Source organism: Stegodyphus dumicola, chromosome 10, assembly GCF_044657685.1.
Source record: "Stegodyphus dumicola isolate Sdum_Otavi_A_Nest chromosome 10, ASM4465768v1".
In the NCBI taxonomy this organism is placed as follows: domain Eukaryota; kingdom Metazoa; phylum Arthropoda; class Arachnida; order Araneae; family Eresidae; genus Stegodyphus; species Stegodyphus dumicola.
Genome location: NC_140777.1, coordinates 3947426 through 3963342, shown reverse-complemented (window position 1 = coordinate 3963342; position 15917 = coordinate 3947426). Strand labels below are relative to the sequence as shown.

Here is a 15917-nt window from a genome sequence, read left to right as displayed (position 1 = left end):
ACAATTTAAAGGTTAATCAATAATTAATTCGGAATCATGATATTTAGTAGAATCATGATAGAATATTTTAGAATCATGATATTAGCTCGCCAGACGAGCGGGCTGCGGCCAAAGCAATGTTTATAAGTTCTATGTACTGAAAATCTGAAAATTTGCTATTCAAGCAAATGCACTTTATACAAAGTTGCGGCCAAAGCAAAATTAACGAGTTCTGTGTACACCTGAAAAGAAAATACACAAAAACATTCCAGTATAAATGAAATCAGGTTCATTCTTTCCAAGCAACGACCAGTTAGTAAAGTGTTTATTTTTTTTCCCAAACCAGGAAACTGAATTCGAAATTCGTTGTTTTATATATTTTACATACCTATTTATAGGGAATTCCAGATTTTAGTGGTTTTGAATTTTATTTCTTTCGTGTCTTTGAGGATTTGGCTTCTAAATTTCTTACCTTTTGATTTTCATTGATTTCATTGATTTTACATATATATATATATATATATGGTGTGTATGCGAAATATGTATGTTATATTTGGTACTTTTCCGGTTCGCCGGCGCAAATCTCGCCAAGCAGACTTTGTTGGTGACAGCATACACTACACACATAAAAACTTAACAAATGTTAGTTCTAAGAATTTTTTATTTTAATATGGTTTAGAATTTTGTAATTAGCCAATAAATTTGTAAAACGACGTTAATTTAAGAATTTACTATGCTTTCATGGCTCAACAAATTCTGATTCGCCGGTTCTTATCACGTGACCCCAAGTGATCTCATCTCACGTAAACTACGCTAGAAAAATCTAATTCTCTCAGTAATTATCTACATTAATTTTAAGTTAAACCTTAATTTGGAATAATAGTTTAAATGCAAGAATTATTTAAATTCGTACGAATAGCCTACTGAGAAATTATGCAAAACCGCAGTGCTTTACTTCGACAGTGCATTCTCATTAGAATAGATGAATTTAACCCTTGATTTTGCCTTTCTATATTTTCGCCTTCCTCGTTGTGATTGCATCCTAATTGACTTAATTACCTCGAATGGTCTTAGGGCATAAAATTTAACTATCTTGTAAAAATTTCTATGTAATTGTATGCCAGCATTGAAAGAAACAATCAGTCTGATAAGAAACAATGGCTGCGACTTCTTTTGAAAATGAAGCGTAAAAGGTTACCAGCGAAGATATTCCGTTTGGCATCAGTTGTACCATTATTGGAGATTTTATCATTTGTGCCAGCAAAACGGAAAAGTACCTTATGTTTTAATCATTTGTTTTATATCAGCCATGTTTGCTCTGATTCGAAGATTACAGTCTCACAACAAATAGTTTTAAAACTGACCATTTTTAAGCATTACTAATGCAGCGGTATAGCAATGTCACGACGCACACACAAATAAGAAAGAGTGGACTAAATCACATGCTTTTAAACCATCATCGAATAATGAAATAGAATCTTCAATTTGGCACCTTAAGATTTTTAATTCAGCTAAGGAATTTCATTGCTAGCTGACCGTAATATTTCTATTTTAAGATGATTTTCTGTATGTTTGGAATTCAAGAAGCAGTTTGCAACGTTTATTGAATTTCAGCAAGTATTGCGTTTTACCAGAATTTCGCTATCCTGCACTGTATAAGAGAATACAAAACAGAAATAATATCTGCACGATAAAATTCTTCTTTACAGTTTTTTCGAGAAAATGTAAATCAGTTATTTTATTTATGTACCAGGTTCATATTTCTAAGCTACCAAAATTTTGGATGTATTCTATCCCAAGAACTTCGCTTTATTATTTACAACATGTGTTATAACAGAAAAATTTGTTTTTAGAAAACGTACAAAAAAGGTATTCGCGGAAAACTAAAAAACATCTGAAAAAGAGCTATTCTTCCTTTTTCTGACTAAAGTCTTCAGCAGTTTTTTGTATAAAATACTCCAGCAGTAAAAGATGCTGAAACTTCCAGAAATATATGAATCATCGGCTGGTTCGATGACGGAAAGATATACAAGAAAGAAAGTTTTTTTTAAACGAATTTGCAAAGCTATTTTTCTCGATGCATTGAACCAAAGGTATTGGGGTTCGTTCACCTGCTTCGAGCTATTATTTATGTAGACAAGAAAAGCCTCTTGAAGTGAAAACTTGCACTTATGTAACGGAATCCGAGGGATTTTATTTTTTTCGAATAAAGCGGCTTCTTAAAAATCCACAAATTCACACAATATAGATATGCTCTAGTTTGATTTATTTTTTTTATTATTTATCAGTACGTGATCATTTGCATATTAATATGCTACAAAAGTTTTTAGTTAAAGTAAATTAAACGCAAAAACTAAATGTAAATTACGAAACGTAAAATAAACGTATCAACATGTTTTAAAGTAATTTAATATAAAATGTTGCTTTTTACGTTAAATTTATACCTCTGTTCGTTTAGTTTTATACATCGTGTACTTTAAAAGATTTAAACAATGGGTTTATTAAACTCAGGGTTAACATAAAGTGACCCGATGTCCGGACTTTTAACAATTTGTCCCGCAGCTTTTTAAAAAAGTCCCGATTTTTAGGAAGAATGCACGGCAAGCTACGGAATATAGTAAAGCAAGAACTTAATTGGAATGTGCAAAAATCATTCGATCATATTACTCAAATTTTTCCATACAGTAGTATTTCTGAAAATGATCTCTTTAATTAGACATTATTAAAAAATATATAGATAAGGAAAAGGTTAAATCTTGGACATCATCAAAAATCACAATAGAGAAGAAATAGCTAGAAATATTTCCTCATTTTGAAACAAACCATGTTCCATACAATAATGCACTCAAAACTGTGAAATATCCCAGGAACTAATGCTGTGACAGCACTTTTTTTTCTACGGTAAATAAAGTGCAGACATCAGAAAAAACACAAATGAGTGTTGAGACTTTGAAGGCCATTTTATGTGTGAAATATAATTTAACAAATTCTTGTGAGAAATGTCATGACCTTTCAAACAACAACAACAATCTATTAACAAAATTCACTCAAACGAAAAATATGCCAAAGAAAGAATAAAATAACACATTATTTCTTTTAATTAAAATAATACATAATTTCTTTTAATCTATTTGTAAATTGTACTTTGTTGAAATTTAAAAATATATTACAATACTATTTTTTGTTCTATGAAAATTTGTGCTGCTCTGTATAGACCAAATGTTTAATCGCCCTCCCCCCTGTCAATGGTGTCCCGCTTTACTAATGTTAAAATCTGATCACCTTAGTTAACATAAAATGGCCTGAATTTTGCTATACTTCAGGCCTTATACATTACTTGTGATGATATTTTCGTCGATAACAGATGCTTAAATTTCAACGTTGGCAAAAGTAGTCCAAGACCATGCAGACAATAAACTAAGCTACAAGCTGGCTCAACTACCATATTTACTCGCGCAATAGTCGCCCTCGCAGGGTTATAGTCGCACCCCCGTTTTAAAGCATAAAAAAAAAAAAAAAAAAAAAAAAAAAAAAAAAAAAAAAAAAATCATCAGAAGTGTACAATATCGTGCAGTAGATTTCCCCGCATAATAGTAGAACCGGTGCGAAAAAAGGGCGACTATTACGCGAGAAAATACGGTAATCAACTAACTTGATCTGGCGCATAAGTTTTAAAGTAATCGGCTTCGAGAGAATGCAACGAAATAGTTTTAGTTAGATAGAGCTAGCAAATGTCGAAAATCCATCTAAAATATTTGAGATTGTCACATTTAAAATTTGATCTATGAAACATTTGGTACTTCCGTATTAACGCCACCGCAGCAGAAGTTGCGCTGATGCGCCAATAAAGAGCAATCCTGTTGTTCGCACGCAGTTATCTTTTGGATTTCTTTTTGCCTTGTTGTTTGCCGATTTTTGACGCCCTTTTTTTAGTGCTACGAAAATGCGCCTTTGGGATTTGCCAAATACAGAAGAAGATGTAATGTTATTTTTTCAGGAGCGAAATATTTTGCCAAGAAACGAAAATGTACCAATTCGCATGATATGAAACTTTATTTTGGTTAAAGTACGTTTTGGAAATGTAATTTAAGACAGTGTGATCATCAAGTGGGACTTTGAAAAGACAACTGGTTTGAGAGAAGCAGAATTCCATTTTGTTCAGCTTTGAGATTCATATACTGCTGGTACGAGGAGTTGACGTCAATTAAATATTGTGAAACGCAACTTGATTTATCGGATAAAACTGTAATAGATTGGAACAATTACATGCGTGAATTATGCGTCTTGGATATGGCGAATAAACCAAGCAAGAAGGTAGGTGGACCAGACGGCATTGTGGAAATTGATGAAAGTTTGCTAAGCGTAAAAATAATTGTGGTCGAGTAATACCCGAACAGCGGGTTTTTGATGGTATATGTAGAGAGACAAAAGATTCTTTTATTGTCACCATTCCTAACAGAACTGGCTAAGCTTCTTAATAAAATTATTGGAAACATTGCAGATGGTAGCACAATTTATTCTGACAGTTGGAAAGGTTACCAAACAAATAGAATAGAAAAAGAAGGATTCCTAGATGCTGAAGTTAATCATTAAATATAATTTTATTGATATTACAGGAGTTCATACTCAAACAGTTGAGAGAATGTGGGGTAGTGCTAAATGGAGGAACAAGAGATACAGGGGACAGCGAGACATAATTTAGAATCTTACTTAGCAGAGTTCATATGGAGACATATCAGGTCAAAGAAAATAGAGTCTGTTTTGAATCTATGTTGAACTCTATATCGGCCCATTTTCTACCAAAATCCGATTGACTACTTTGGTTTTAAATAAAGTGTTTGATTTTAAATAAAGTGTTTTAATTTACGATTTGTCACAAAAATTTTAGGTGTAGATTGGCGGCACTTAAAAACCGCCAAATATGCAGCTGAGGTGGCGTTAATACGTAAGCACCAAACATTTCACATATTTGTCTTCCAAAATTAACCATCAAAATGATATTAATGCTGAAATCAGAAAAGGGATCATTGCTTCTTTGGTTTAACACATCTTCTGAAATTCCATCTAATAAAGAGAAGGTCAAAATTCTGTTATACGAGCCACTGATAAAATCAATCTTAACCTATGCTTAGGAGACGTTGATTTCGACTACGAGGGAAGAAAGAACCTTGGCGATCTTTGAAAAGAAGCTTCTAAGAACTATTTTTGCTGCTATTTAGGAGAATGATATATGGCGTAAACGAAATTATAATGATGAGGATATTATTAAATCCACAAAATTAAGTACAATGAGATGGACAGTTTACCTCCTAGGAACGAATACACAGAGAACGGTCCTTTAAGTCTTTAACGCAACTTAAGGGGACATATAACAAAAATTTTCAAATATTCAAATTTTCAATTTTGGGCTAAAAAAACAAAGTATTCTGAGACGATTCGAAAAATATATAATTTATCCATGTTTAGAAATTTTATGACCGAAATCTTTCATTACAAAATGTAAACAACAAGCACTAGCAAGCTGACCAGTTGAGAAAGATGTCTGGTGTGGCAACAATAAAGCCATATCAGCTGGTAAAAAATATGTTCATAAACATTATGAAAAAGAAATGAGTCGGAGAAGGCATGAATGTTTGTAAATGTATAATGTTCATGCGGTATGGAAGCACTCGAAATATGCGGCGAGCAGAAAGTTGTCTCGAGAGGTGGGTGATAGGGGAAGAAGGGTGGGAGACCTTCGGACCCGTCTCTCTTGGGGTGCTTCCCATCAAACCTAGAGGCGGATCTGAGCTAAATGGCACTTTCACCTGTCAGGTGCTGAAGGCTGTTGCCAATGACAGGTGCTCCTTGTGCTGTTATACGTTAAACAAGTGAACAACAACAACCCAAAATCCGAATGAAAGTTTTAATAATTGCAATCCAGACACGCATACCAAAAACTGTTTTTGTGAGTGACATCACTTTAAAATTAGCTTTATTAGATGCGGTAATATGTTTTAATGATGGTGTACAAAGTGGCAATAAGTAATGGAATTATTGGGAATACAACCAGGGTTTTATACGGTAAAGTTCTTGGGAATATAGATTGCGATAGAATTCGCGAGGCGCATTTCGCTTACCAAAAACTTTCTAAAATGGCCAGAAAGAAACATAAGTTAATAACACTAAAACAACTAGATATAGAAATGTCAGTTCAAGATGATAATGGTGCAGGAAAATAAAAAAAATGTTTAAATGATTTTTGTTTATAAATTATTAGTGTTTAAATTGTTTTTTCGGCTTTTCTCAATTTTTTTTTCTACTTTCGGTACACTTTTCTTGAAAACTATTCAGCCTAGAACATTTAAATTTTCCACAGTTGTTTATCTTAAGTATTTCTTTGAAACTACTCAGGATATCACATTTATGATCATTAGTTTTGGATATATTAAAAATTTAATACCATTTTTGGTTGATCTTTGAATTATGGTAACTTGGCGATTTTTTGGCGACCAACTCTGTTACAGCAACCCTCTATTTTTTTTTCCCCCGCCGCCATTTTGTCTTCACGAAGTAAAGACATGTTTCTTTTCTTTTTATTTACTCAACACTTTTTTCCAACAATCTACTAGCCGAATTACACTTATGCTAGAAATTTTATGTAACAAAACTGCTTAATCATGACAAAGATTAACTGCAAAATTGGGGAAAAGTGCACAATCGCAAACTCCTTGCGCGTTTTTCAGAATAGCACATACACATAAACCATTTACACGTCGACTTATTTTTACTTAAAAAAACATCCCAGAATTGCACAAAAATGGCATTTTTGGTGAAACTGAGTCAATCGCAAATTTGAACTGTAAGCAATATTGTCTACTATTTAATATTTGTCAAGTTTTTTATTTTCTAATTATTCAACCCCATGTACATTCACATGTTGTGCACTGGCCATTTTATTATGTGTAGAATTGTTTAAAACTAACTGAACATTGTAACAATCTCATCACAGTTTTGTGAATTGCCACATGCTGCTACATTTTTATTTTGGGGTTTTAATTATTAATAACATTAAATAGTAGAAACCTTAATTTTTTTTAATGCTAACTAGCTTTACATACCTGGTAAAGGTAGCTGGTATTCCTGTACCTTGAATTAGGCTTACTTGTACATTATGTAAACTTGTATTTTATGCCAATCAGTCCCCCTCCCCACGCATGTTGACGTCAGCATTTATTCGTATTCCTTACATTTTACAGCAATAATTCATAAGTTTGTCTTATGGATATCCGAGATATGAAGAAATATGTAAAGAACACGTCCCCCCCTACGGGGGCGAATTTTGAAAACATTTGAAATTGGTTTTTAGGTATTCATATTCCATACATTTTAAAGCAAGAATTTTATGTACATCTGTTTCTTCCTTATATGAAAAAACAAAAACACGTTTTGCCCGCCGAATCTTAAAATATCGCTTCTTAAATAACATCTTCGGTACAAAAGGAATAAGATCTTAAGTTTTGATATCTCTAATAGCTTTGGGCGATGATCTGTAGGTGAATAAATCAGGAATTCTTCCTTTATGTATAGATTTATAATAAAACATATGAACAAATAAATATGTATACCAATTAAAAAGAAAACTATTTCAGAAAAACTAATAAAAGAGATTATTTTACACTCAGTAATGCGCACTAAGTTCGCAACGTTTTAAACGCGTGGCGTTTTAAAAAAATCGGCTTTGACCACGCCGAAATTTTTGGAGTAAACACGCTGCACGTGAATCTGCGCAAATGATCAGCGAGAAATCAGGAGGAAACTAGCATCTGAGGGGCTAGACGCTTGTGCCTCGTGCCCGTAGCGTGGTTGCAGTAGTCCGAGATGGAAGCTCTTATTCCTTCTCCTGCCGCCTGCGAGGTTGGGTCAGTGATAAAGTTCTTGAATGAAGTACTGCGCCAATTGAAAATCATTGTCAGGTCTATGGGACAAACATCATGAGTAAAGCAGATGATGCATCGTTGGTCTAGGCAGTTTTCAGAATGTCGTCAAAGTGCTCATAATGAAGAGTGCAGTGGCAGACAGTCCCTCATCAACGATGATCTTGTTGAGCTTGTGCGGCAGCTTCTGATGGAAAACCTTCGCTTCACGATTCCGAAGCTGAGCAGCCATTTTCTGCAGATATCAATCCTTGTTGCAAGAGATTGTCACTAAGCACCTGCTGTTCAAAAAAATTGTGTGCCAGGTGGGTGACGAAAAACCCGACATCTGAACACAAAATTGAACGCTTAGGAGCAGCACTGACATTTCTGTAACGGTATCACGATGACGGCGACAAGTTCCTCGATGGAATCGTCACGGGCAATCAGACTTGGATTCTGCACTTCACTGCGGAAACCAAGCAGCAGTCAATGCATTGGCAGCATAGTGGATCTCCAGTCGGGACAAAATTCAAACAGACGCTAACGGTACGCAAAGTGATGTGCACAGTGTTCTGGGACAAGAGGGGCATTCGGCTCATTGAGTTCCTTCCACGTGGTGAAACAGTAAACGCTGACCGTTACTGTGAAACACTGCGGAAATTGTGACGAGTCATTTGAAACAAGAGGCGTGGAATGCTTACTGCAGGTTTTGTGCTCCTATATCTGAATAAAGTGTTACCTTTACAGAAAAGTAACAATTTATTCAGATATATATATATATATATTAAAATAAACTATAAACAATAAATAACAGTGACTAAATAATATATAAACAAAACAGCCGCTGATTCATAATTAGCCATTTAAAGATTTTTTAATTCCATGTGCCTGGGCAAATATTTCCTCCATAATATCTTTAATTTTTGCTTTTCTATGTTCATCAATAGTAATGACTTCAAATTAGCTTGCTTCATTGCACTCCTTAATCTACTTTTTACAATTTTTTATTTTGAAAAATTTCTTTCACATTCATCGTTATAGATAGGGCGAGTACAAACGTATAAGCAAAAAAGACATTGGCATACACAATACTACATAAATTATATTTCAAGAGTAATTTATATGCACACAAGAAATTGCATTTAGCTTTGGATGAATGGATGAATGCTCATGAATAGATAGAGCTTTTTCTCTTTCTGACTCAATATTAGATTCAGAATAATGATTTTCAAATGAATTTTTTATTATTTTACATTTAATTACTAGGTCCTGATATTCGTCCTTAAGAATTTTAACCGGCTGTTACACCTGCATAATACTCTAATAATATAGAAAAATAGTCGAAAGTGTTCGGCGACAATGGCTTCAAAACGTTTTGGGGATCGAGAAGTGATATGTCTTGATACAACTTCCTATGCCCTTTAAACCTACTATTCATCGATTAAATGGCGTTATCCAATATAAAAGTAAAGACAATAACTTGTTTGATAGAGCACTGAATCTTAAGGATGTCTAAAGTGTGAAGAAATATATGAAAAACATGTTTTGCCCCTGTGGCGACTTGCCTATTACAACGCTGCCAGTCTGGTAACACATAACATTGAAAGACAAAATAATATTTATTCTATTCTATTGTTATGATTATTAACGATCTGTCTCACTTATTGTACTACCTTAATAAAAATTGTATTACCACAGCCCTCTACCCCCTTGGGGGCCGAATTCTCAAGGGTAGGGACCTTGGGGGTCGAACTTCTGAAACTGGTTTTTAAGTATTCATGTTCCATACATTTTAAAGCAAGACTGTTGTGTACATCTGTTTCTTCCTTATATGAAAAAACGTAAAAACATGTTTTGCCCTCCTCTCCTTGGGTGCCGAAATTCAAAAATCTCTTCTTAAATGACGCCTTCAGTAGACAAGAAATTAGCTCCTAGTTTTTGATATCTGCATCTGTAATAGCTTTGGGCGATGATGTATAGACGAATGAATAAATAAATAAATATCAGGAATTCTTTTATATATAGATTTATAATTAAACAAAACGGTGCAAAAGGGAAAACACAAATCAAAATAATATATTATTTGATAGAAAATGAGAAACAACCAAAAATCAATATCAAATTAATTTGCACTGAGTAATGCGCAGCACTTTTGTAACTTAACGCCACGGCGTCGGTGCCAGCTGATTCTTTTCTGCATGCCGAGCTCCCTAACATAAACACGCTGCGCGTGAATCTGCACCAAGGAGGTTACACCTCCTTGATCTGCACAAATGATCAGGGATGAATCAGGAGGAAACTAGCATCTGAGGGGCTAGACGCTTGTTTAATTATCTGTCCAATTCTGGTGTGCCCTGTACCACAGCAAACACCTTCCCCGACGAGCAGGCGTTAATGGTATACACCGTACAGGTCGTCGTACAAAGAGACCACCATTGTGCAGCCTTCTGGCCATGGTAACACGCCTGTTCTGTATGTCTTGAGATTTTTCCCGCTGTTTGCTGTTTCTTCTTGCCTACAGGGCAATATAACGCTCTTCCGTTGTTGTGGTTGCTCGAGGACGAGATGTCGTCTAACAGATTTTATTCTTCCACATTTCGCACTGATGCAGCATCTTGACGTCGTTTAAACTGATATATGCCGTGCAATAGCTTCTCCAAAATGCTGATCTAACAACTCCAGTGATTTTTACACCCATCCGACACTCCCTCATTATGTCTAGCTGCAAATATGAGCATGTGTTAATGTAACTGCGCAAAAAAATATGACAGTTCTGTACGACTTCTGCTGGGCCGATTGACGAAATTCAAACTGCGCTTGTCATGTTTCGAAAGCTCGTCTTAGGACATAGATTTATTTATAGCATTACTCTAGCGTAGGTATTTTGAAATAAAGCCGGACTTTTCCTGAAATAACATATAAATTTTTTCCCATACTTCGATTTTACAAGTCAAATTATGCTTAGGTACTAAATTTTGTAATTTTTGGAGAGAAATTTAAAAATTTATGTCGGCGCATTTTTTTTTTTTCAGTTTGCGCCAAGAGTAATTCATTTGGCGGAATTCTTAATTTATACAAGTAGTAACCTACTTATTTTCCTTTTTTTTTTTCATTGATACAATGGTATACACCGTACAGGAAAAGAAGTCTATCGTTCATCCTTTCAAATAATTTTAACAAAGTGTGTAAACCAGATTTTCGTTACTATCGCTTATATTAAATATGCCAAACTTCAAAACGCACAAAATGTAAAGCCGGATATCTTCAGAAATTTTGAATAAAGAACTAATTGTTTGCAGGTGTACCTAGAAAGATGATGTTACATTAAGATGATGTCAAACGTTTTATTGGTTATAATGTAAAATGTTTTCGAAAAATTTAGAAAATTTATTTTAAAAACATATTTAAAAATAAAACAAAAAAAAAAAAAAAATGTGCGAATTATATTTGGCCTAAATTTCGATTTCTGGAAGAAGGAATCAAGTAAGTGTAATAAGAAAAATCTATATTAATAAATATATATCAAATTTAATTAATGTCAAGGAGCTAAAATTTTGAGAGCTACGTTTTTAAAAACTACTTGTGCGATTTATAGAAAACTTGCACTTTGGCATTATTTGAATCATAGAATCGAAATGTGGTTCGTGTGTATGTGTGTGTATTTAATTATGGCAAAGCACACTAGGGCTATCTGCCTAAGGGGAGGGATGCCTTCGTGGAGGACTTTCTAAGGGAAACTGGCTCGTATATACGTTACACATGGGGGAACCACGAAAACGCCCATGCAGCCAGCCTGTTCGCGGGATTCGAACCTCGGACCGAACTACCAGCGACTTTACCGCTCAGCCGCTGGTGGGCTTAATGCACATAATGTTTTTGTGGATAAACATAATGTATTATATATTAAAGTAAAAGACAAACAAAATTATCAACTGATTAAATATTGCTTAGTTCTTCATATAAGTCCCTACAATTGTCTGTAATAGATTCAGAAAATTCAGATCTAATGAAATTTTAATAAGAAAATTTAATATGAACAAAAATAATTAAATAAAAAAGATCATAAAATTTGATAAAAAAATAATAAAATTTAGATGAAGTAAGATATTACAGAAACATTATTCTGAAATTCACTAGGGGTGAGAAATACAGTTTGCACAATTTAGCTTTCATTAATTCAATAGCTTCATTTATTGCCGGAAAAGTCTATAGTAAAAGTTAAAACCGGAAAATTTGATATTCTGTAGAGAGCCGTGCTGAATAACCGGTGAGCTGGTAGCTATTATAATCTAAAAGTTTTTCATTATTCTAATAATCTAAATAAAAGAAATTTAAGGATCAGTCATTTTTCAGTTAGACGTTATAGATATTCTGGAAAAAAAGATTAAAATAAGCAAAATATTTTCAGTCCAAGATATCCACAAAGTTCGCTATATCCGTTTTTAATTATATTTAGAATTTTGCTACAGCCGCATAAAGTAACATTTAAGTGTATAGAAAATTAAACAGGACCGAAATGTTAAATCGTTATAAGCGGTTCGCTATTCATGGTTTCAGTGTATTTAAAAGAGCTGTAGGTAAAATTAAACTCAAAGTAAAAAATCGACATTTTGAACTTTTTTTAAATACGGTAGCCTTTAAATATCCAAAACGCAGTTGATAAAGTATCATAATGTTATTCAGAACATATTTAAATAACTATGCTTTTAAAGCAGCATTTAGTTTCAAAAACTGAAGCATTACATATGACAACTTTTAGTCAAAATAATTTTAACTAGAGATGTAAGAAAAAATAAATTTCTTCAAATCCGATTCTGAAGAGAAAATTTCTTGAAATCCCTCTAAACGTTCAAATTTGATAACTTTAGAATACTTTTTTTAAGATTAATTGTAACGGAAGGAGCTTTCCTTAATACTCACTGACCAATAAAGCCGTATAGCCAAAAATATTTTCTTGACGCCTTTAAGAAAATATGTATATAACCGGAAGTATGTATACCCCGAATCTTGAATCCAAGAAATTAAAGCAATATATTAAAAGTACATAAATCATCAGGATAAAAGTACATAAATCAACAGGAGCATCTTGGAATTAATATCAAGAAAATACCTTTTTCTCATGGTAATTTTGAAAAATATGCTTTCTTAGCGAAACCCTGTACCTATCAAAGTTTTAACTGAAGAAAAATTTAAACTGTGGATTTAGTAAAAATAGTCTTTATACCATTATTAAAAGATACAAATGAAAGTTTTATTTTATTTTCCTAGCGCTTAAATTTTACTCTGGCAGCAACCTCCCCTTCAAACTCTCATTTTCAACCCACGCTTTCTTGCCAGAATGAGATTTTAGTTTCGCGTTTTGTGCAAAGTAGGATAGGAATGATGAGGTGTGTTTCTTCAAACAGAGCGTGTTCAGCCTTTCGGCCATGTTGTTTCGTTACTAGTTGAAGCTTGTTATTTTACGGCACTGCATATTATTTGCCGGTTAACCTACGTTAGTTGTATGAGCCAAGAGCCAACTACGCGTTAAATTATCTCTGTGCAGCTTCGGCTGGTTATTCAACTTTTTATTAGTTTTAATCTTTCTTTCTATTTTGAATTACCGTCAAAATTGTTCGCGTGATACTGTACGCACGAGAAGTTTCGTCTGTGAAACTTTCTTCAGTGAATCTTTTCACTCTTCTTCTTGCAGTGTTTCTGACATATCAGAAATTAGCGAATAATACCTTTACAGTTCTATTAAGCTGTAGCTTTTAAGTAAGCTTAATTCAACTAGAATCTTATAGTTTGCGCCAGAAACGTTTACGAGCCATGTTACTGGAAAGTGGAAAATTTAGTTTGGGCTGCTCCAAGGCTTAAATATCCACCGGCGATAGTAAACCCAGTGGAGGGTTTGGGCTTCAAAGTCCGGACCATGAGGGACGCTATGAAACCCGCTGCGACTTTCGACGGAGAAGGTTCCATTATGTTGTTCCTGGAACAGATGAACTTTCATTTCGTACCATACCGTGTTTCAGAATGTTACAGTTACTACGGCAAATTTTGAAAGGCCAAGCATTAAGCTGGTATAAGGGCATAGGCAAGTTCCTGCTTCGGGAGCTACGAAGTGAAGCCTAAACTTGAAAAACGTTTAAAAATACGCTACCGAGAGCATTCCCATTTATACCAATTTGGTTCCTAAGATGAACCCTTAAATTCTAGTACTCTAATAGAATATTTAATCTGCGCAAATAAAACAGTGTAACACCATGTTAAAATATCGCTAAGAAAAGTTTTTAATAATTATTCCTATTTATTATCAACTATATAAGTAATGAAAGCAGTACCTTGAAACATTAATTGCACTGGATAGTTTAGTAACATGCAAAGAACAACTGGTTTATAGCGAACTTTCATATAAAAAAGCGTTGGGTTTCATATAAAAAAGCGTTATGCATAGAAAGAAATACAATATTTTGTCGTTAGGTTGTATTGGATCGTTCAGCTCAGCAAGCAATAGGTATGAAAACTGCGATTTTCTTCTGTAACAGAACTGAAATATTTTTATGGAGAATCATTACGGAAATGGATTCTGCTTCGCGTATCTTTATTTATCTGCTAAGATTCGTATTAATATTATTACGGTTAATATTATTACGGTTCATATTCTTCTGGGTCGACTGACGAACTTTGAGTCTTTCATGTCCCGAAAGTGCAACTTAGCAAATATATTAGATTACCTAGGTATTTTGACGCAAAATCCTATTTATTCTGAAACGACATACGGATTTTTTTCCATATTTCAATTCTACGACTGGAGTTGTGCCTAATATTAAATTTTGTAAATAGGGTGAGAAATTGAAAAATTTAGTGTGGTGCACTTTTTTTGGTTTGCGCCAACAATAACTCACTTGGCAAAATCTTAATTTACTACAATCTTTCATTATTGTCGCTTATAACAAACATGCCACATTTCAAAACGCGCAAATACAGGGTGTCTCAAAAAATGTACTCACAATGTAACTGTCGCTAACATGCTGCCTTTTTTTAATTGCAGGTGTAATTAATTCATGACAGCATGGCAGGAAATCAACTTAGCTTGGAAGAGAGGAAGTTTGTCCTGAAAGAAGAACTGGAAGACCGAGAACGCCATTGAAGTGCAAAGGCGATTTCAGAAGGGGATTCGCAAAAGCGCCACGAACGTGCCGAACCATTCCTGGCATCAGAGACAGGTTTGAAGCAGATGGAAAAGTTCTGGACGACCACGGACATCCACGAGCTCTGGAAAAGAAGAGCAGACTACCCTAACCAGACTCAACCTGATCAACTGATCAACCTGATCTCAACGAAGACTATCCTGACCAAAGAGTTCAATTCTGTGTGTGGAGCGATAAGACATCTTTTAAATTAAATGGCTCCATTAATAGTCATAATTGCACATTCTGAGGGCCTTGTAAATCTACATGTAAACTAAACAGGAGTAGCAATGTGGTGTGGAATATCCGCTCTGGGACCATTTTTTAACAGATCTGTCACTGATGAGAGTTACCTAAACTTGCTTCAGGAGTTTGTCGGTCCACAAATTTCAGAGATGTTTGGTGATGACGACAAAAATTACTTTCAGCAAGACGGAGCACCTCTGCAATACCATCACGACGCTCACTTCGACGCAGCTTTTCCAGACCCATGGATTGGAAGGAGGGGTAGCCCTGAATACCCTGCGCATTCCCCAGACATCACCCCATGGACTTCGTTTAGTGGGAATATCTAAAAGAAAGTTTATAGCACCAAACCAAGAACAATTGATGCATTGAAATTGGAAACTGAAAGACATTGTCGCGATATTCCTAACGACCTGTTCCGTGACGTTTGCGAATCCCTTGGTGTGCGTTAACAGCGTTGTTGTCTGGACAATGATAGTCATCCATTTGAACATTCAAGAACATGATTTCTTCTATTTGTCTTCTGTATTCGAAGCCTTTCCACTTCACTCTAATGTTCAGAAATAAAGTTTTCCTCGGCTAATCATTGGAATATGGTAACAGGTAGTTTGGCGATATT

General features: G+C 34.4%; 1 protein-coding gene across 1 annotated transcript in view; it reads left to right on the top strand.

The window, feature by feature from the left end:
* The window catches only part of LOC146994847 (uncharacterized), an 86611-nt gene extending 70730 nt beyond the window's left edge, over positions 1-15881 (top strand). The window contains exon 5 of the mRNA XM_085824571.1: positions 14914-15881. Coding sequence (XP_085680697.1) covers positions 14914-14930 — 17 coding nt within the window. The 3' untranslated portion in view covers positions 14931-15881. The remainder of the gene's footprint in view (positions 1-14913) is intronic.
* Positions 15882-15917: the final 36 nt, after the last annotated feature.